The sequence below is a fragment of the Astyanax mexicanus genome, chromosome 21, assembly GCF_023375975.1.
Source record: "Astyanax mexicanus isolate ESR-SI-001 chromosome 21, AstMex3_surface, whole genome shotgun sequence".
Lineage (NCBI taxonomy): Eukaryota > Metazoa > Chordata > Actinopteri > Characiformes > Acestrorhamphidae > Astyanax > Astyanax mexicanus.
The window spans coordinates 15,079,726-15,103,213 of record NC_064428.1 but is presented as its reverse complement, the minus strand read 5'-3'; the positions used below and the strand labels follow the sequence as shown (position 1 = coordinate 15,103,213).

The 23,488-nt window shown below is 39.1% G+C and overlaps 1 protein-coding gene across 1 annotated transcript; it reads right to left on the bottom strand.

Annotated features, from left to right (window-relative positions):
* Positions 1–13,365: 13,365 nt before the first annotated feature.
* LOC125785931 (uncharacterized) lies at positions 13,366–15,049 on the bottom strand. Its single transcript, XM_049470131.1, has one exon. The coding sequence runs from the start codon at positions 14,904–14,906 to the stop codon at positions 13,701–13,703; it is 1,206 nt and encodes a 401-aa protein (XP_049326088.1). The 5' UTR covers positions 14,907–15,049; the 3' UTR covers positions 13,366–13,700.
* Positions 15,050–23,488: the final 8,439 nt, after the last annotated feature.

Here is a 23,488-nt window from a genome sequence, read left to right as displayed (position 1 = left end):
ACACACCTGAACCAGGTAATTAACTCTAAACACACACCTGAACCAGGTAATTAACTCTAAACACACACCTGAACCAGGTAACTAACTCTAAACACACACCTGAACCAGGTAATTAACTCTAAACACACACCTGAACCAGGTAATCAACTCTAAACACACACCTGAACCAGGTTATCAACTCTAAACACACACGTGAACCAGGTAATCAACTCTAAACACACACCTGAACCAGGTAATTAACTCTAAACACACACCTGAACCAGGTAATTAACTCTAAACACACACCTGAACCAGGTAATTAACTCTAAACACACACCTGAACCAGGTAATTAACTCTAAACACACACCTGAACCAGGTAATCAACTCTAAACACACACCTGAACCAGGTTATCAACTCTAAACACACACGTGAACCAGGTAATCAACTCTAAACACACACCTGAACCAGGTAATTAACTCTAAACACACACCTGAACCAGGTAATTAACTCTAAACACACACCTGAACCAGGTAATTAACTCTAAACACACACCTGAACCAGGTAATTAACTCTAAACACACACCTGAACCAGGTAATTAACTCTAAACACACACCTGAACCAGGTAATCAACTCTAAACACACACCTGAACCAGGTTAACAACTCTAAACACACACCTGAACCAGGTAATTAACTCTAAACACACACCTGAACCAGGTAATCAACTCTAAACACACACCTGAACCAGGTTATCAACTCTAAACACACACCTGAACAAGGTAATCAACTCTAAACACACACCTAAACCAGGTGATCAACTCTAAACACACATCTGAACCAGGTAATTAACTCTAAACACACACCTGAACCAGGTAATTAACTCTAAACACACACCTGAACCAGGTAATTAACTCTAAACACACACCTGAACCAGGTAATCAACTCTAAACACACACCTGAACCAGGTTATCAACTCTAAACACACACGTGAACCAGGTAATCAACTCTAAACACACACCTGAACCAGGTAATTAACTCTAAACACACACCTGAACCAGGTAATTAACTCTAAACACACACCTGAACCAGGTAATTAACTCTAAACACACACCTGAACCAGGTAATTAACTCTAAACACACACCTGAACCAGGTAATCAACTCTAAACACACACCTGAACCAGGTTATCAACTCTAAACACACACGTGAACCAGGTAATCAACTCTAAACACACACCTGAACCAGGTAATTAACTCTAAACACACACCTGAACCAGGTAATTAACTCTAAACACACACCTGAACCAGGTAATTAACTCTAAACACACACCTGAACCAGGTAATTAACTCTAAACACACACCTGAACCAGGTTATCAACTCTAAACACACACCTGAACCAGGTAATTAACTCTAAACACACACCTGAACCAGGTAATTAACTCTAAACACACACCTGAACCAGGTAATTAACTCTAAACACACACCTGAACCAGGTAATTAACTCTAAACACACACCTGAACCAGGTAATTAACTCTAAACACACACCTGAACCAGGTAATTAACTCTAAACACACACCTGAACCAGGTCTTGAAAATGTTTATTGTATTGCATTGCATGAATAAACATTTGTATCATTGTTTGTTATACTGTTATTGTTATTTTGAACTTGTAGCACAGGTATATCTTCTCAGAGCTGGTTACCTGGGTTCCTCTAACGGTTCTAACTGATCTAACAGTTCTAACAGTCGTTTCTCATTTCAGATCCTTCCACAAATGTAGGTCCAGCCGTTAACTGGCATCGTCTCTCGGCATCGTTAACTGATTATACAGATTACATTAATGAAGGGTCGTTCTCTGGATGGTGAATTTTTACTCCCAGGTCTTTTCTAGTTACAGAAGCTTTTATAGCTAATTAAAGATGAGCGCTGAACGTATGCGGCACAGTGCTAATGGCTAATTAAAGATCAACGTTTAAGCAGTTAAAAGAACTCCGCTAAAATACAGATTTATACACTAAATGTAGTCGATTAGATGAGTCATGTTTCCAGCTTTTTTTCGATTAAACTGCAAAAAGACTGAATATGCTGAACGAAATATCTCGGCTGTTGAGGAAATTTTAGTATTTCTTCCATTTAATCTGTGGAGGAATCTCTTCAAGTGCTTCTAGGAACATTTTAGAAAAAAATTCTCCTAAAAACCTAAAAAAAAAAGGGATTCGTTTCTCAGGGGCACATCTGTAAAAAAAAAAAAATCCCACTTCTACTCTTCTAGTGATAAAACTCTTGTATCCGGACTGCAGTTGTAAAAAAAAAAACAGGAGGATCAGAAAGTTTTTAGGTTTTAGTTTTTCTCGGTCACATGACATCACGGCGTTCAGTAGCTCCTCCATTTCCACTCGCTGTTGTGTTTTTATACGTGGATCTCCGTGGAACCCATGGTGCGCCCAAACTGTACTGTAATTACGGTGCGCGGCAGTGGACAAATATCTATTTTATTAAACGCAAGGAGACGAAACCCAGAGATGTCCATCCGGACAGGAATAAAATTGCCAGAGGACCACAGAGCTCAGAGAAAAACAGTAAGTAATGTAACGTCCACATATGGGGATGCTGGGTCTCGAGAGGTTAAGGTTTTTAGAGGAAATCCAGAGTTTGTTTACAACAGTTAGTTTTGTCATTGAAACAAATGGGGGTGGGCGGAGCTACACGATATACTGAAAACAGCCAGTAGAGGCACTAGACCTGTAGTAGCTTCAGTTATAAAAATTCTCTCTCGCTTTACCTCTCTCTCTTTCTCTCTCTCTCTCCTTTTACCTCAATCTCTCTCTCTCTCCCTTTACCTCTTTCTCTACCTCTCTCTCTCTTTCTCTCTCTCTCCCTTTATCTCTCTCTCTTTCTACCTCTCTCTCTCTCTCTTTCTACCTCTCTCTCTCCCTTTACCTCTCTCTCTCTACCTTTCTCTCTCTCTTTCTCTCTCCCTTTACCTCTCTCTCTCTTTCTACCTCTCTCTTTCTCTCTCTCTCTCCCTTTACTTCTCTCTCTTTCTACCTCTCTCTCCCTTTACCTCTCTCTTTCTACCTCTCTCTCTCTCTTTCTACCTCTCTCTCTTCACCTCTCTCTGTCTCTCTCTCTCTCTCTCTCTGTGCAGACAGATGGACCTGCTGACAGTAAAGCTGTGATCAGGCAGGTGTGTGTGTGAGTGTGTGTGTGGGGGTGTGTGTGTGAGGATGTGTGTGGGTGTACAGGAGTGTGTAATGAATAATCAGCAGCTCGTCTCCACCTGGCTACATTAACAGTAAAGGTGCTGCAATTAGTTTCTCACAATCACTCATTCTCGTTCTCCCAGCATGCAACACTGCAACACCGCAACACTGCAACGTCGCAACAGCTGCTTCAGAGCATTACAATCAACATTAATCAGCTACAGCCGTACATCTTATTTATTATCAATATCTACTACCAATAAACCAATTAAACATCTACACAACAAACACTATGCTCACACTGCAGGAAAATACCATATAGATACCACATCAACCACTATAGACACCACAGCAACCCACACAGATACCACAGCAACCCATACAGACACTATAACAACCACTACTACAGATACTACATCAACCCATAGTACAGATACCACAGCAACTCATACTACAGATACCACATTAACCCATACAAATACTAAAGCAACCTGTAGTACAGATACCTCATTAATCCACAAAGATACTGTACCACGACAAGCCATACAGATACCATTGCAACCCATTTACAGATACCACAACAAACTATACACAGATACCACAGCAACCCATACAGATACCATAGCAACTCATACTACAGATACCGCATTAACCTGTAAATATACCACAGCAACCCATACAAGGATAACACAGCAATCCATACAGATACCATAGCAACCCATAGTACAGATACCACATTAACCCGTACATATACCACAGCAACCCATACACAGATACCACTGCAACCCAAACAGATACCACAGCAACCCATACACAGCTAACAAAGCATCTCACACACATACCACATCAATTTATAAAGTCACCACAGCAACCCTCACAGATACCACATTAACCCATACAGATACCACAGCAACCCATTTACAGATACCAAAGCAACCTATGCAGATATAACACAGCAACCCACACAGATACCACTATAGACACCACAGCAACCCATACAGATACCACAGCAACCACTATAGACACCACAGCAACCCATACAGATACCAGAACAACAACTATAGACACCACAGCAACCCATACAGATACCACCGCAACCACTATAGACACCACAGCAACCCATACAGATACCACAGCAACAACTATAGACACCACAGCAACCCATACAGATACCACAGCAACCCATACAGACACTATAACAACCACTACTACAGATACTACATCAACCCATACTACAGATACCACAGCAACCCACACACAGATACAACAGCAACCAATACAGATACCACAGCAACCCATACTACAGATACCACAGCAACCCATACATAAATTAATAAAGTCACCACAGCAACTCTCACAGATACCACATTAACCCTCACAGACACCACAGCAACCTTTGCAGACACCACGCCTGAACTCGGTAATCTGCTCTATTATATTTTAGAGTATTTACACTATATTGCAGCTCTGGGTGCTGTATGATCTTGTGGCCATCAGGGAGCGCTCTTGGCTGAAGGAAAGTGATGGTTCCCCTGGGGGTTCTTGTGGTGTCGTGTTCAGCAGGTACCTCATGCGGCTCCAGGTGTCTCATTACAGTTACCGGGTGACTCTGGCGTCCAGCAGAGCTGTACAGTGTCTACATTAGATCAGGAGAGAGAACAGCACTGAGAACAGGTGTTAGCACCTCGCTAACTACCCTGATCATGAATATTCATGAGGCTCTGCTCTCTCACCTGTCACAGGTGTGACGTGGAGAGAAGTCAGGAGGTCTCCACGCCTCCCTGCCTCACAATTAATTCACTTCCAGAGGACGGCGTGACTGATAGAGTTTCATGCTCAGATGTTTTCGTTATAAAGGTAAAAAAGCTTTTGGATGTTTGGCTTTATAAAGGGCTGGAAGTTGGCAAAATCATTAGTGCCTCTCCTTCATGCATAAATGAGGAAAATGTACATAAAAAAATATGAGAACATATTTTACATACTTATCATATTTATAAGACTTCAAAATACACATAAATCATATTTTCCAGTTTAATCACTTTTATTGTCACTTTTTATTTCCTGTAATTCACGTGTCCTCTGATGGTCACATGCTGTTCATGCTTTTGTTTTTCCGTTTAAAGGTTTAACTTATATATTTGCTAAAATTATTTTTATTTCTGTTTTTTTTTATGTATTTTATGGAGATAAAATTAAATGAACACTATTATTAATTGCTAAGCAAGTTTCTCCAGTCCCTTAAAAAAATTCTGTTACTAGGTGGTTGATATGGTTTTACAGGTGGTGTCTAGGGTTTCTATGTGGTTGATATGGTATTACAGGTAGTTGCTTTTGTGTTACTAGCTGGTTGATATGATATTACAGGTGTTTTATAAGTTTTGGTTGGTGGTTAATATGGTATTACAGGAAGTTGCTATTGTGTTACTAGGTGGTTTGGTTATTATGGTATTACAGGGTGTTTTTGTAGGGTTTGGTTGGTGGTTGATATGGTATTACAGGAAGTTGCTTGTGTTACTAGGTGGTTGATATAATATTGCAGTTTGTTGCTATGCTTTTCCTATGTGGCTGATATGGTATTACAGGCAGTTTCTAGTGTTTGTTGGTTGGTTGATATGGTATTACAGGTGGTTGCAATGGTGTTACTAGGTAGTTGATATGGTGTTACAGGCAGTCGCAATGGTTCTGCTGGGTGGTTGATATAATATTACAGATAGTTGCTATGGTTTTAATATGGTATTTCAGATAGTTGCAATGCTTTTTCTAGTTATTTGATATGTTGTTACAGGAAAGTGCAATGATGTTGCTAGGTGGTGTGTATGGTATGACAGGAAGGTAAACTGATGTTGGTAGGTGGTTGCTATGGTATTGCAGGAAGGTGAACTTATTTTGCTAACTGGTTTATATGGTATTACAGGTAGTTGTGGTTTGGGTTACTAGATAGTTGATATAACAGATAGTTGCAATGATTTTGCTAGGTGGTTGATATGGTATTTCAGGAAGATAAACTGATGTCGCTAAATGGTTGATATGGTAGTTCAGCAAGGTGAACTGGTGTTGCTAGGTGGTTGATATGGTATTACAGGTAGATGTTTGCTGATTTGGTCTTAAAAAAAAGTTGAAAAATTAATAAATAATAAATAGTTTTAATACAATTATAAACCCACTGAAGCTCCACAACACTGGAGACGGAATTCATTAATGAACAGCATTAAGAATCAGATTTACAACTGAATGAAATATTGTTATTAATTAGCGAGGCTAATAAGATGTGCAGCGTTAGCCGCAGGTGGGTTTACTAGGCCGAGGGCGGCTTGTGTCCGGCAGATTTCCGCGGGTGTGATTATGTCCAATTAAATCAGCTCAGTTCTGTTACTGATCCGAGAGGAACAGCAGCTTCAGCCGAGCCGAGAAATCCATCCGGACGAGCTGCCAGCGTCCGGCGGCTCCACGCTGACCCACTGACCGACCGACCGGCTGATTAACTAATCACTGCCAGAAACACAGAGACAACAACGTCTCAGAACTGAACACAACACAGCTCTAGCTCCTCCGGTGGCTGGTTGCAGTATAACGTGTAGCTCTGCTCATATAATAACCCTTATGTTTCAATATTAACATTACCTGCACTAAAATTACCACATTTTAACCCTCCTATTATGTTTATTTGTCAGAACCAGCAATGGTGTTTGTTTAATGGTTAATTTGACCCGGTGCATGTTTAATAAAAAAAAAAAAGATGTTTAAAACTTAAACTTGAAAAAATATCCTTACAAGCAGTGTAAATATTTCATTACTAACTCCATTATTAATTATTCTATCAATATTTAGGACAATGATGTTTATAACTTTAACAGGTAATGCTTCAATTAGGATAATTTGTTCATTTTTCATTGTAAAAAATGTTCAAGCTTTTTTTTTAACTTTTAAAAGACCAACATATAAAACATTAAAACATAACATTGCAATTTAGTTTTTGTTTTTGCAGAGGGGGGTTGTTGCAAATATGTGAGATGAACCATTTTCATATTATATGTTGATTACACTAATTAAGGCAAACAGAAGTTTTAACGTTAGTTAAACGTTAGTTTTTCTTAGATCATTAAACTTTAAAAGGGGTCAAATTGGCCCGGGTCAAGTTTTAAACCCTATTTTAATACATTAAAAGAAGTGATTAACAGCCTTGTTTGGAACAAATCTTCTTATTCTATACATAGTAAACAAACACATAAGGAATCGAGTAGTAACTTATAAGTTATACGGGTATACAGTACAGTAGAGTATAGTTATACAGTATAGTGTAGTTATAGTTACAGTAAAGTATAGTTAGTTATACAGTTATACAGGTATACAGTATAGTATAGTTATACAGTATAGTATAGTTAGTTATACACTATAGTATAGTTAGTTATACACTATAGTATAGTTAGTTATACTGGTATACAGTATAGTATAGTTATACAGTATAGTATAGTTAGTTATACAGTATAATATAGTTAGTTATACTGGTATACAGTAGAGTATAGTTATACAGTATAGTTATAGTTACAGTATAGTATAGTTAGTTATACACTATAGTATAGTTAGTTATACTGGTATAGAGTATAGTATAGTTAGTTATACAGTATAGTATAGTTAGTTATACAGTATAATATAGTTAGTTATACTGGTATACAGTAGAGTATAGTTATACAGTATAGTACAGTTATAGTTACAGTATAGTATAGTTAGTTATACTGGTATAGAGTATAGTATAGTTAGTTATACAGTATAGTATAGTTTGTTATACTGGTATAGAGTATAGTATAGTTAGTTATACAGTTGTTATACTGGTATAGAGTATAGTATAGTTAGTTATACAGTATAGTATAGTTAGTTATACTGGTATAGAGTATAGTATAGTTAGTTATACAGTATAGTATAGTTAGTTATACAGGTATACAGTACAGTAGGGTTAGTTATACAGTATAGTATAGTTATACAGTCTAGTATAGTTAGTTAGTTATAACTTAAAAGTAATAAACAAATAAAAATAAATTGATGTAACACTGATGAACTTATCCTGTGCAACAGAGGAAACTCTTGCTCATTGCTTCTTTCCCGGGGGAGGTCCTGATGAGTGCCAGTTTCATCATTATCATCATCATCACTATAATGTGTTTGATGGTTTTTGTGGTGACTACATTTAAGGATACTTTCAAAGTTCTTGAAATTCTTCTGCATTTAGTTGAGTAGTTGTTGCTTCTCATAATCTGGATTCGAACATTCCTCAAATATTCACTATTCACTGTATACCTGTAACTCTACCTCTTCACTACTTTACTTTACAACTGATGCTCTCAAACTATTAACATTAAGAGACAAGAAATTCAAGTAATTAACTCTTGATGAGTTCAGCACAGCTGTTAACTGAAAGCCTGAATTCCAGGTGACTCTACCTCATAAAGCTGACTGAGAAAATGATTATCTAAGCAATATGAGCTACTATATTTTAGAATAATGTAAAATATTAAAGATATTGTGGTTGATTTGTTTTTCTGTATGTTGTATTGGTGAATCAGCGGGTGTTCTCGCACGTTGGTGTGTATAATAGTGAATCGGTGAAGCTGTTATGTCTCAGGATGAAGCGTAACGAGATGTTTTATTCATGTAACAGATCAGACCTGAATAAACATGTGGTCAGAGCCGTGACCTCGCATGTAAACACCACCTGCCCGTACGCCAGCCACCCAGCCAGCTCACCCAGCGCCACCCAGCTCACCTGATACGACTGACGGGTTTCCTTACTGACACTTATCTCTAAAACAGCAACTTTACAGGAGAGAGAAAAAACCTTCTAAACTTTCAATGGAAGTCAATGTAAAAAGAGTTTATTTCAGGTCATTTTGAAGAGTTTCTATTGGTCCGTTCATCAAGAAATTTTGGCACAGTGTAAGGAACAGTTTGTCTGTTAAATTATGTAGTAAACTAAAAATCCACAAAAATGGAGATAAGTGTTTTTCATTGGACAGCGACGATATGCTACCTGTGATGCTGGGGTTTCCAATAAAGTGGCCACCAGTGAGAGGAACACAAGGTTTGTACATACGTAGGTGTTTCTAATAAGGAGGCCAGAGGGATACCTAACCCATTCCTCTCTCTCTCTCTCTCTCTCTCTCTTCTTCTCTCTTTTTCTCTCTCTCTACTTGTACCTATCTCTCTTTCTCTGTATTTTCCCTATCTCTCTACTTCTACATCTCTCTCTCTTTCTTTTTTTATTTCTCTGTTTTGTTTCTCTCTCTCTATCTCTACTCTCTCTCTCTTTCTCAGTCTTTTCTCTCTCTCTCTCTTTATCTTTCTTTCTCTCTCTCTACTTCTCAGTCTTTCTTTCTCTCTCTACTTCTACCTCTCGCTCAGTCTTTTCTCTCTCTCTTTATCTTTCTTTCTCTCTATTTTTCTCAGTCTTCTCTCTTTCTCAGTCCCTTCTTTGTCTATCCCTCTTTTTCTCCTTCTTTCCCATTCTCAGACTTCTCTCTCTCTCTCTCTCTCTCTCTCTCTCTCTCTCTCTCTCCGTGGAGAACGCTGGTTTATATATAGAAGCTCTGGGTTCTACCTGCAGTGCTCCAAATGTAAATCCAGCTTCAAAGGAGGAGGAGGACGATTCTTCTGCCCCAAAAACTTCCTCCCTCTCTCCCTCTCTCCCTCTCTCACTCTCTCTCTCTCTCTCTCTCTCTCTCTCTCTGGCTGAGATAAAGGCAGATGCAAATCATGCTGGAAAATACAGTAAATCCATACTTTTCTTCCAATTGTTCTTCAGCAGATCTGGAGCGAGCGGCTCTCACACCAGAACTGCTACAAACCACAGTCTACTGATCCATGATCAGGCTGGTTTACAGTGTGAAACTTCTGACTTTATTCAGATCAATAACAGGAAGCTGAGTCAGGTTATGATCCATTAGCATTGCTACCTGCTACATGTTCCTTTTCAAATGTTGTGTAAATAATTATATGTTACATAAGAGCACAGACTGTTAATTATGTCAATTCTAGGTAATGGAGAACGTTTTAAGAACTATAAGGACATTTAAAAAAAAAGTTCCAGTAAGTTTAGCCTGTAACATTACAGAAATAATGTTCGAGCAACGTTCTGAAAACCAGTGACGTAACAAATGTTTGCATCACAGCGTTATACGAATGTTTCTCACATAACATTCCCATTTCCAGCTGATGCACACTAACATTATGGAAACTTTAAAAGTAACATTCTCAAAACTGAATTTTAAACTTTGACAGAAGTAATGTTGGAACGACGTTACCCGAACCTTTAAAACATCTATTAGATGTTTTTTTTGTGGAATCTGACCACAGAGCTGCACATTAATCAAGACAATTTCAAATATCAAAACACTGATACAAGTAATGTTGGAGCGATACTAACAGAAAGTTATAAAACATTCAGTAGACGTTTTTTCTTTAATATTCATTAATAATGTTATTTCGTAGCATTTGATCACATAGCTGCATAGTAAACATCACTGACACAAGTGACACTAGAGCAACGTTACCAGAACGTTTAAAAAATTCAATAGATGTTTGTTTGTTTTGTTCAATTTGACAATTTGTTAAAAACATTTATTAGATGTTGTTTTTTGTTAAATTTGAGCTACACATTATTCAAGAAAAATTTAAATATCAAAACACTGATACAAGTAATGTTGGAGCGATATTAACAAAATGTTTAAGACAATTAGTAGATGTTTTTTTTATCTTCATTAAATGTTTTTTCTTAGTATTTGATCACATAGCTGCATAGTACACATCACTGACACAAGTGACACTAGAGCAACGTTACCAGAACGTTTAAAACATTCAATAGATGTTTGTTTCTTTTGTTAAATTTGACCACAGAGCTTCACAGTAATCAAGATATTTCTAAATATTAAAACACTGACAAAAGTGATGTTAGAGCAATGTTACCAGAATGTTAAAAAACATTAATTAGATGTTATTTTTGTTAAATTTGACTACACAGCTACACATTATTCAAGAAAATGTTAAATACCAAAACACTGATACAAGTAATGTTGGAGCGATATTAACAAAATGTTTAAGACAATTAGTAGATGTTTTTTTTTTATTTATTAAATGTTTTTCATAGCATTTGATGAAATAGCTGCAAAGGAAACATCTACTGACACAAGTGACACTGGAGTTTGTTTGTTTTGTTAAATGTGACCACAGAGCTTCACAGTACACAAGATTATTTTAAATATTTAGCCATAAAACACAAAAGTGATGTTAGAGCAATGTTACCAGAATGTTTAAAACATTCATTAGACGTTTTCTTTTTATTGAATTTGGCCATACAGCTACACAATAATCACAATATCACTGACACAAGTGATGTTTGTGCGACGTTATCAAGAACGTTTAAAACATTCACTAGATGGTGTTCTTTGCATTTGACCACACAGCTTCAAAGTAAACATCACAGACAGAAGTGTTACCGGAATGTTAAAAACATTAATTAGATGTTATTTTATTTTATATTATTATATTTTATTTTTTGTTGCATTTGATTACACAGCTGCACATTAATCAAGATGATTTTGAATATTAAAACACTGATGCGAGTAACGTTGCAGCGATATTAACAAAATGTTTAAAACATTCAGTAGATGCTTTTTTAATAGCATTTGATCAAATAGCTGCACAGTAATCAGCAGTGATCATCACTTACAGTGATGTTGCCAGAACCTTTTTTAAACATTTATTAAATGTTATTTTTTTGTTGATTTTGACCACACAGCTGATTTTAAATATTAAAACTCTGACCCAAGTGATGTTTAAGCGATGTTACCAGAATGTTAAAAACATTCGTTGGATGTTATATTTTGTTGAATTTGACCACAGAGCCGATTGTAAATATTAAAATACTGACTATTTTTTTGTGATGTTTTAGTGATGTTGGAGTGATGTCACCAGAACATTTATAACAGATATAAGAACATTTACTGTAACATTCAGAAAAGGTTCCACTAACCAAACATACAGTAGTTAGCTGGTATGGTGGAATCATGGGAGTGGGTTATTGTTCAGAGATGCTCATTTATCACCAGTATTTTCAGTAATTATCTGAGTAATTGTGTATTTTGAGTACTGTGTAATTGAGTAATTAAGTAGGGTATATCTGTAGAGTACAGCGGGGAGTACTCTGGTCGTCTGGGGGTTAACATGGTGTCAGGGTGGGCTCCTGTGGAAGTTCTTCACGCTGCTCTGAGTAAACGCTGTGGGACAGGTGTGTTTACCGCAGTAACAGGTTCAGACAGGTTGAAATGGGTCCGGATCAGCCGGGTTATTACAATCCATAAAAGTCACCTTTCCATTCGCAGCAGGGCCTGACCGCTGCGCCGGCCCCGGCAGATGGTTTAGCCGGACGGGGAGAGTGTGAATTAAACAGCTGAGGAGGAAGACGAGGGTCGGAGGTGACGTGGTGATCCGGCGTGTCCTCTTCATCCTCATGTTTATGGAGGTGTTTCTGTACAGCAGCTCGCTCAGAACCGGGTCAGAGAAACTTCAGAGAGAGACGAACACCTTATAACTTTACTGTGCAGCACAGAAACAGCTTATAATCACCTTATACAGCTTCATGTAGGGCGTGTCAGTGTGTCTTTGCTATCGTAACGATGGGAAAAGTACACCTTGCGCTCCTAGAAATGTGCAAAAGGCATGTAGCATGGAGGCAAAGTCAAAATATTGGAAATTTAAGCTAAGTGGAGCTATGTATTATAGCTTAGTTTTGGGAATTGATCCCCGCCCTCACTCCTCCCACTTCCTTCCCTAATTAAACCGTCACTTCCTCTCTACCTGCTCGTTGAACAACCTCGCACCCACCTCCTCCCCATCTTCCTCCTTCTTTATTTTTATTATTTTTCCCCATGTTTCTCTTTGTCGCGGAATTACAAGGCAAGGGTCCTCTAATTTCGGCCACCTTACATTCCGCTTAAAATATATTAAATATATTAACTGGAAAATACATATACCTAAGCTTTTATTTTAATAATAACAAGTTCTGGGGAAAAAAATTGAAGAGATCACTTCAGTTTCTGAATCAGTTTCTCTGATTTTGCTATTTATAGGTTTATGTTTGAGTAAAATGAACATTGTTGTTGTAACGGCAGGTAGTGAGGAGTGACGCACGCCGAGTAGAATGTACTCACAGGTTTATTTACAGGCAGGTAAGCAAATGCAGCTAACAGTATAGCCAGGTAAACAAAGATCTCACCAAAGACAGAAGATGGAGTCGTATAAACAGTCCGAGATCGTAACCGAGAAACAGTCCAACCAAACATCAAATCCAATAAGGGCAAAACAAAAGACATTAACCGGTAATCCGAAAACAGGGTCGTAACGAGAAGGCAATAACAAAGAACAGGAAGAAACCGCTTAGTACGCAACATAAGTCGACAATACCTCGCGAAGATACATTACACAGTGCGACCTTAAATACAGAAAAACAGAGAGCATAACCCGGATCTTCCTCAGAACACAGGTGAGTCTGAGCGCCGGAGCGTAACGTGATTGGGCGACGGCGAGCGACTGACGGTGACGTCATAACCCAAAGGATTCTGGGAAGTGGAGTCCAGAGGTGTGGAAGGAGAGTCAGGCTGCGTGACAGTACTCCCCCCCAAAGAGTCCGAAACGGTTGACGGATGAGGACGACACAAGGGAACCGCTCCCCCACACTCAGTGGAGACCCGGACAGGTGGCCTGGCAGCGGGAACATAGTGGACAGGAGCCCTGGATCTGGGACGACCCCTCCTGGAGCCGCGGATGGAACTGAAGGATCGGACAGAGCCAGCACTCCCGCGTCTACCCCTTCTAGGACCTGGAGACTCTCTCCTAGGACGACCTCTGGGGCGTGGTGCCGGACGAGACGGATGAGACCGGTGGAAGTCCTCCACCATTAAGGGATCCAGGACATCAGCCACTGGGACCCAACTTCGCTCCTCTGGTCCGTAACCCTTCCAGTCCACAAGATATTCCAGGGCCCCCCTTCTTCTCCTGGAGTCCAACAAACGTTCCACCGCATACACAGGACCACCCTCCATATCCATAGGTGGGGGAGGAGGTGACCCAAGCGAAGTCTCATCCAGAGGACCAGGGATAACCGGCTTTAACAAGGAGACATGAAATGAAGGACATACACGATAGTGAGAAGGTATATCAAGACGGTAGGTAACCTCATTAATTTTCTTAATGATTTTGAAAGGACCAATATACTTAACTGAAAGCTTTTTATTGCCATCAGACAGCCGGAAATCCCTGGTAGATAGCCAAACTCTATCACCTGGAGAGTAAAGGGGGGTCTCACGACGTAGGCGGTCAGCTTGTCGTTTTTGCCGTTCTAAGACTGCCTCAATACATCTGTGAGTCTCCTCCCAAACCTCCTCGCTCCGACGCATCCAATCATCAACAGCGGGGATGTTAGAGGGTTCGGCTGACCAGGGCATGAGAGGTGGTTGGTAACCTAAACAGCATTGAAAAGGAGTTAACTTGGTAGTAGAACTGATGAGCGAATTCTGAGCAATTTCTGCCCAGGGGAGATATTTGGCCCAGTCATGGAAATTATTACAGCAATATATTCTTAAGAATTTACCCAGTTCTTGATTCATCCTCTCACATTGGCCGTTGCTCTGAGGATGATAACCTGAAGAAAGACTGACAGAAATTCCTAACCTATTCATAAAGGCTGACCAAACTTGGGAAATAAACTGAGGTCCACGATCAGAAACTATATCTTCAGGAATTCCAAAAATGCGAAAAACATGATTAAATAGAGCTTCTGCAGCTTCCAACGCTGTGGGTAGTTTACTAAACGGAATGAACCTGACACCACGAGAAAAACGATCAACCACAGTCATTACAACAGTTTGACCTAAAGAAACAGGAAGGTCGGTAACAAAATCGACAGCTAAATGAGACCAGGGTCTGGCTGGGATAGGTAAGGGCATTAATTTGCCTGCCGGTAGAGTACGCGGAACTTTACTCTGAGCACAAACGGTGCAAGAGGACACAAAATTGTGAACATCTAAACGCATTTTTTCCCACCAAAAACGATTTTCTAATAATTGAAAAGTACGTGTTTCACCCGGATGACCTGACGAAGGGGAGGTATGAGCCCAAGCAATTAGTCTGGCTCTGCATTGATCTGGTACGTAGGTGCTGTCTGGTGGGCATGTTTCAGGGGGAGGAGTTATTGAGTTAACTCGATCAATTTCTTCCGAGATCTCCCATCTAATAGGAGCCAAAATAATCTCTGGTTTTATGATGGGTGTAAGTTCTGGACCTTCAATACCATTATCTTCAAAAATGCGGGAGAGAGCGTCAGCCTTAGTATTTCTGGAACCTGGTCTATAAGTCACTACAAACTCAAAACGTGCAAAAAACAAAGACCAGCGTGCTTGACGTGAATTCATAGTTTTCATGGATCGCATATACTCTAGATTTCTGTGATCAGTGATAACAACGAATGGATGTAACGCTCCCTCTAACCAATGCCTCCATTCCTCCAATGCCAGCTTGATGGCCAAAAGTTCTCGATCCCCTATACCATAATTGCGCTCAGCTGGGGAGAGTTTGTGGGAAAAATAGGCTACTGGATGTAGTTTACTAGGGGAGCCTAAACGCTGAGAGAGAACAGCACCTACTCCTACACTGGATGCGTCTACTTCCACAACAAACGGTTCTTTAGGATCTGGGTGTTTTAAAAGAGGGGCTGTAGTGAACACCCTCTTAAGAGTAGTAAAGGCATTGACAGCAGATTCGGACCAAATCAGAGTTCTGGTATTGTGTTTTAGCAGATTGGTGAGTGGAGCTGCAATAGAACTGTAACTGCGAATAAATCGTCTGTAGAAATTAGCGAAGCCTAGAAATCTCTGTAACTCCTTAACTGACTTAGGTTGGGGCCAATCAACAACCGCTTGAACCTTCTTTTCATCCATGGAAACGCCCTGATCGCTGATCACATACCCTAAAAAGGTTACAGTAGACCTGTGAAATTCACATTTCTCAGCTTTCACAAAAAGCTGGTTCTGAAGAAGGCGGGTTAGGACTGCTCGTACATGAGAGACATGAGAGGACATATCAGTGGAGTAGATCAGAATGTCGTCTATAAATGCAATGACAAATTTGCCCAGCATGTCACGCAAAACATCATTGATAAATGATTGAAAAACAGAAGGTGCATTTTTGAGGCCAAAAGGCATAACCTGGTACTCATAGTGCCCTCTAGTGGTAAAAAAGGCCGTCTTCCATTCATCTCCCTCTCTAATCCTCACCAAGTTGTACGCACTGCGAAGGTCTAATTTCGTAAAAACAGAAGCTCCACGCAATTGTTCAAGAGCGACAGGTACTAAAGGAAGAGGGTATGGGTTGGTCTTTGTTACAGCGTTAAGTTGTCGATAATCTATACAGGGACGGAGACCACCATCCTTCTTTTTAACAAAGAAAAAGGGAGCAGCAACAGGGGAAGTAGAGTGGCGAATAAAACCCTGTGTTAGAGCCTCCTGCACATATTCCTCCATAGCTCTTTCCTCAGTTTGGGTAAGAGGATATATACGTGATTTAGGGGGTATCTGGTTATCAATTAGTTCAATAGCACAATCATAGGAACGATGAGGAGGAAGCTGGGTAGCACGAGTTTTACTGAAAACTTCACATAAATCTTGATAAACAGGAGGAATATGTGCAAGAGACTCTGGCTCTGGACTTTCAACAGAAGTGGATTGGAGTTTAACCTTAGGAACCTTCAAACAATGTTTCATACAATAGGATGACCAGGAAGTAATTTCCTTGTTAGACCAGGTAATCATAGGATCGTGCTTTCTTAACCATGGAAGTCCTAAAATTATTTGATATCGAGTGTCTTTCATAACAAAAAACCTGATCTCCTCAGAGTGCAGTGCGCTGACGCTCATCTTGACAGGTTTGGTGGTGCTGGTTATGCTTCCCTGTCCGACTGGGGTCCCATCCACAGCAGACAGTTTTATGGGATCCTCCAGGTTTTCTAATGAGATCAGGAGTTGTCTAGCCAGCTGCTCATGAATAAAGTTTCCCTCGGCGCCGGAATCTATCAGAGCTGGGAACACAAAAGAAGAAGACTGGCAGAACAGTATTACAGAGATTATAAAAGATCTGGAAAACATGTCAGGATTGAGTCTGCTTACCCTTGTAGCGTGTGGAATCCGAGGGGTTTCCACACGCTTTCCCGAGCTAGTGGCAGGTGGTTCGTATGGACGGTCCGGGTTGCCATGGAAACCATGGGAGAGCCCACCGTGGGACGAACCGGAAGTTTCTTCTTGGCGTTTAGCTCGAGAGGGGCATATTTGGCAGTTACTCAACACATGACCAGCTCCGCCACAATAGAAACACAGTCCAGCTTGAAATCGTCGCAAACGTTCCTCTCTGGACAATCGAGTAGCATCCACTTGCATAGGTTCCTCGTTGCTGTGACTGGAGACCACTGATCGCGTTGATGCAGAAACACGTGACACATATCCCAACATGCGTGGAGTAGTAGCTTTATGATTCATTACAGCGCCTTGTTTCAATTGATCCAGTCTAATGGCCAGAGAAATAAGTTCATCCAAGGGAAGTCCATCATCCTTACAGGCCAATTCAGCTAATACATCAGCCCTGAGCCCATTGCGAAACATGACCCGTAAAGCCGGTTCATTCCACCCACTACCAGCAGCCAATGTACGGAATTCTAAAGCATAATCAGACACAGAACGATTTTCCTGACGTAATTTAACTAATAACTCCCCCTGAGATTGACCATAATGAGGGTGATCAAAAACTAACTTAAACTCCTTGAGAAAGTGTTCATATGTAGCTCCCTCCATGCTAGGCCAAACAGCAGTAGCCCAGTCTAGGGCTTTACCGGTGAGACGCGAAATAAAAAATGAAATTCGCGCTGAATCGGAACCAACCGCAGAATTAGCAAAAAATAACGATATTTGTAACAAAAAACCCCTACAAGAATCCGGAGTACCATCGTATTTATCAGGTTTACTCACCGGAAAAGCGGTTGCTGGCTGGGTGAGAGAGCTAACCGGAGGCAAGCTAGCAGAAGCTAAGCTAACGGGGTTAGCCACGCTCAGCTGGGCGAGCTGAGAAGCGATACCCTGGAGGCTAGCGGTAATCTGAGCTAGCTGGGAGTGTTGTTCCGACTGCTGAGTACTAAGAGCAGTAACGGTGTGAGTAATGCTCTCAAAAAGCTGGCTATGCTGCTCGAGAACCCTCCCCTGATTCCCGACTGCCTGCTGTAGGTTATTAAACTCAGCCATCGCTCTTTTAGAGGGCGAGGTATTATGTAACGGCAGGTAGTGAGGAGTGACGCACGCCGAGTAGAATGTACTCACAGGTTTATTTACAGGCAGGTAAGCAAATGCAGCTAACAGTATAGCCAGGTAAACAAAGATCTCACCAAAGACAGAAGATGGAGTCGTATAAACAGTCCGAGATCGTAACCGAGAAACAGTCCAACCAAACATCAAATCCAATAAGGGCAAAACAAAAGACATTAACCGGTAATCCGAAAACAGGGTCGTAACGAGAAGGCAATAACAAAGAACAGGAAGAAACCGCTTAGTACGCAACATAAGTCGACAATACCTCGCGAAGATACATTACACAGTGCGACCTTAAATACAGAAAAACAGAGAGCATAACCCGGATCTTCCTCAGAACACAGGTGAGTCTGAGCGCCGGAGCGTAACGTGATTGGGCGACGGCGAGCGACTGACGGTGACGTCATAACCCAAAGGATTCTGGGAAGTGGAGTCCAGAGGTGTGGAAGGAGAGTCAGGCTGCGTGACAGTTGTTTTATTCTATGAACTACAGACAACATTTCTCCCAAACTCCAAATTAAAATATTGTCAAATATTGAGAAATGGCTGAAATAATAAAAAAAAAAGATGCAGAGCTTTCAGACCTCAAAAAAAATGCAAAGAAGACAAGTTCATATTCATAAAGTTTTAAGAGTTCAGAAATCAATATTTGGTGGAATAACCCTGGTTTTTAATCACAGTTCTTTTTTTCATGCATCTTGGCACCATGTTCTCCTCCACCAGTCTTACACACTGCTTTTGGATAACTTTATGCTGCTTTACTCCTGGTGCAAAAATTCAAGCAGTTGAGTTTGGCTTAATGGCTTGTGATCATCCATCTTCCTCTTGATTATATTCCAGAGGTTTTTAATGTGGTAAAATCAAAGAAACTCATCATTTTTAAGTGCTCTCTTAATTTTTTTACCCAGAGTTGTATATTCAGAAGCTCTGTTGTTATTTAAACGAGGCAGAAGGAAGGTGTGAAAATATGAAGACTGTTGGTAATGTCTTTCTAGTGTTGTAAGAAGGAATGGTATCATCACAACTGGAAGATTTTTTAATAAATGAAATGAAATCGAGCTGATAAAACATTAAATATCTAGAGTTTAATCTGTCTGCAGTCTAATAAAAGCTACAATGTAAGAAACGCTGTGCTTCTACACTATTCTAGCACTTTCCTGATCTTTTCCTTGTGCTCACCTCTTCAGTGTGGAGGTGAAGGCGTTGAGTTCCTCTGAGGCCGAGGGTCGTTCAGACTGACCCTCACATCAGTTCGGGCTTTGTTCCAGTAAAGGCTTCAGTCTGAGAGTGGAGACGCTGCACTCGGCTGACCGTTCGCTGTCCTCAGGTCAGCCTCTCCTTTACTTCTCTTTTTATTTATTTAATTCTGCACTCGTTCATCTGCAACAAAACTCTCCAGCCCACAGGATTTACCCTCCACACCATGAGAACCTGAGAGAGTGCGTGTTTGTTTTTGATGCTAGCGGAGCTGCTAAGTGGTAAAGTTTACGATGTCGATAACGAGCCGCTGATTAGAGCTCGTCTTGGTGCTTCGTTGGGTGTTTATTATGTTGCTGTAGACTCTGGGGTTCTGTTGTCTGTCGTTGGCGCAATTTACGAACAATGCTGTCGCAACTCAAGTGTACACAGCAATAAGGCACGTGTTAAATGAACTCCCACAGAGTTGATTTTAACTCTTTTTTCAGGGAGTTAAATCAACACTTCAACACAAAATAGTTAACCATTTAACACCTTGCTAGAGTTCCTTTTTAACTCACATTTGTATTTCTTTAACTTCCTAAATTGTTACACTAACACTGGAAAGAGTTTTAAAAAATTATAAATGAGAAGAAGATTAGTCAATTAATATGACTTTTTATTATTTAATTGTTATTGAGGACAGGTTAGCGTGTAATTTTCCATTGTATTTCTTAGTGCATTACCAACACTGTATAACAATTTACTGTACAAAGGATGGTAACTTGCTCTTATAGCCTATAATATATTGGCTAGACAAAACAACCATTCAACTAAATATAACACAATACCCAATGGAAGGTAGCCCTGATGGGCAAGATTTCACACTGATGGTAAGTTAGGATCTGAGGGACACACCCATTATGCAAATGTTAAACTGGGCGGAGTTTAATTAAACCTCTGTGGAGTTGGCCAGTATCAACACTGAAATATTCAACTCTGTCAAATTACTCCAACACTGAACACCATTTAAATCTGAATGAGTTAAAATTAAACTTTGAGAGTGAAAGTCAACTGTTTAACTCTAATTTTAACTCTAATTTCAACTCTCCTGTTTTTGCTGTGTATGTCCAACAAACGTTTCTCAGCAGAGGAAACCGAGCTGCTCGATCACACTTGTTCAGAATGAACATTTTGGAAACATTTGATCAAGCAAAAATTGTTATCTGGGTTAGAGCTGTTTTGAGGGAACAAGATTGATCTGCTCAATAGTCATTGGAAAGTTACTTTATTTCAGTAATTCAGTAAAACATGTGAAACTCATATATTATATAGATGTAATAAATACATAGAGTGATCTATTTTAAGTGTTTATTTCTTTTATTATTGATGATAATGAAGCTCACAGCCAGTGAAAACTCAAAAATCAGTGTCTCAGAAAATTACATTACTGTATAAAACCAATTGGTATGTTTTGGCAGTGTGGGCAGTGTGCCAAGTCCTGCTGGAAAATGAAATCTGCATCACTGATTGGTGGAAACTTCACACTAGACCTCGAGCAGTTTGGACTGTGTGTCTCTCCACTCTTCCTCCAGACTCTGATTTCTCCCTTGATTTACAAATGAAATGTAAAATGTACTGATGATCAGTGATGGTTTGGAGAGACATGTCATCTGCTGGTGTTGATCCACTGTGTTTTATTATCAGTGTTTTCCCACAAAATCTTACAGCACTTTCATTTTCCAGCAGGACTTGTCACACTGACAAAAGTATCGATTGGTCTCATATAATATTCTAATTTTCTGAGACACAAATTTTTGGGTTTTCATTGGCTGTAAACCATAATCATCAACAATAAATACTTAAAATAGATCCCTCTGTGTTTAATACAGCTATATAATATATGAGTTTCATATTTTCAACTGAATTACTGAAATAAAAAGTAACTTTTCAATGATATTCTATTTTTTTTTTTTGAGATACACTAGTAGTTTTAGAAGTAAAGGATGTTCCAACACTGACCCTCAGTGTCCCTCTGAAAGGGGAACGTGAGGCAGATGTTTTAGCGTTAGCGTTAGCGCTGAGCACCGTGGGATCTCTTCATTAACTGGAGTGGAAATGACGGCTGTCAGCGAGCGGCAGCAGCAGCAGCTGGGGCCGGGGCTTTAATTATCATTATTTACTTATTTATTTATTTCCTGCAGTCGGGTCGAGTCCGGCGCTCTGTATTTATTACGCTATCCCCCGGGGGTCTCCAGCACGGCTCTGATGAAACTCACGTTACAGAGACGATGGCTATAAAAACAGGAGCGTACAGGAGCGTTACAACACTTACAGCGTATATTACGTAATTCAAGCCTTCTCATTTACACGATAAATAAGAACAAACACTGATTATATCACTATTTAAACAGTAGAACAATATTTTCAAAGTCTTTTTCACATTCATTGTCTCCAGAGGTGGAAAGTAACTAATTACATTTACTCACATTACTGTAATTAAGTCGATTTTATAAGTAATTTGTATTTGTTAAAGTAGTTTTTAAAATAGGTAATTTTACTTTTACTCAACTACATTTTGACACAAGTAATTTTTACTTTGCTACATTGGAAAACTCCCTGTTACTGAGTAAAAAATGAAATACTGGAAAAACAACAACTTGTCTGAATAAAAAAAAAAAAGTTTTCCCATCAATATGTGTTTTTTACGGCACTGTGCATGCACCGACCAAAGCAAAGCAATGGCAAGTTAAAAAAATAATAATTAACTGTAAAACTGTAAAAATACAGTTTATAGTCTCATATATGACCATAACTTTTTAACTTTTTAAAATAAAAAAATAATAATCATAGAAACCTATGTCACTTGTTCTTGAAAATGTTTTATGGGGTGGTCTGAACAAATACTGCCTGATAGGTCCAAATTATTTATGATTATTTATTTATTGTTTATGATTTTTGTACTTTTTTACATCAAATAATTAAAAGTAACTATGAAACTTTTACTCAAAGTACATTTTAAATTGAGTACTTTTTTTACTTTTACTCGAGTAGATTTTTAGATGGGTACTTTTACTTTTACTTGAGTAGAATTCTAGCAAAGTAAAGGTACTTTTACTCAATTACAATTTTTCAGTACTTTTTCCACCTCTGATTGTCTCCCTAAAGAAGCCTATAGTAGTTCTATCAGTGTTTTATATCAATGTCATCAACAACTGAAAGACTGAAAAATAAATTGCACATACTCAAATACTCTTCACTCGTCACACTTTACAGATTTTTATTTTATGAAAATTTTGGAAAAAATTTATCATTTTCTTCCACTTCACTTCCACTTCATGTGTTATTTTGTGTTGGTCTCTCGATAAAAATCTCTTAAAAAACATTTAAGTTTGTGGTTGTAAGGAGAAATAATGTGAAAAAGCTTAAAGGGTATGAATACTTTTGCAAGCCATTGTATGACAGTGATAATCACTGTTTAATAATAAGTAATGTCTTAACTAGTTATTAATTAACGCTATTTAAGACAGTATTAAATATTAGATAACAAAATTAGATAAAATATAATATTATATAAGAAAATAATTAGGACATTAGTTAAAGAATAATAATGACAATTATGAACTAGTGTCAATTAATAATTAGTTGAGACATTTTGTTATAAATACTCTTAATTAATTATTATTTCATTATTATGTCCATTTTGATCAAAATGTCAAAATGATGTTTGCATTATCAAA

What these genes read in the sequence shown, in the direction of transcription:
- LOC125785931 (XM_049470131.1), bottom strand. Translation starts at nt 14,906, where the DNA reads ATGAATAGGTTAGGAATTTCTGTCAGTCTTTCTTCAGGTTATCATCCT.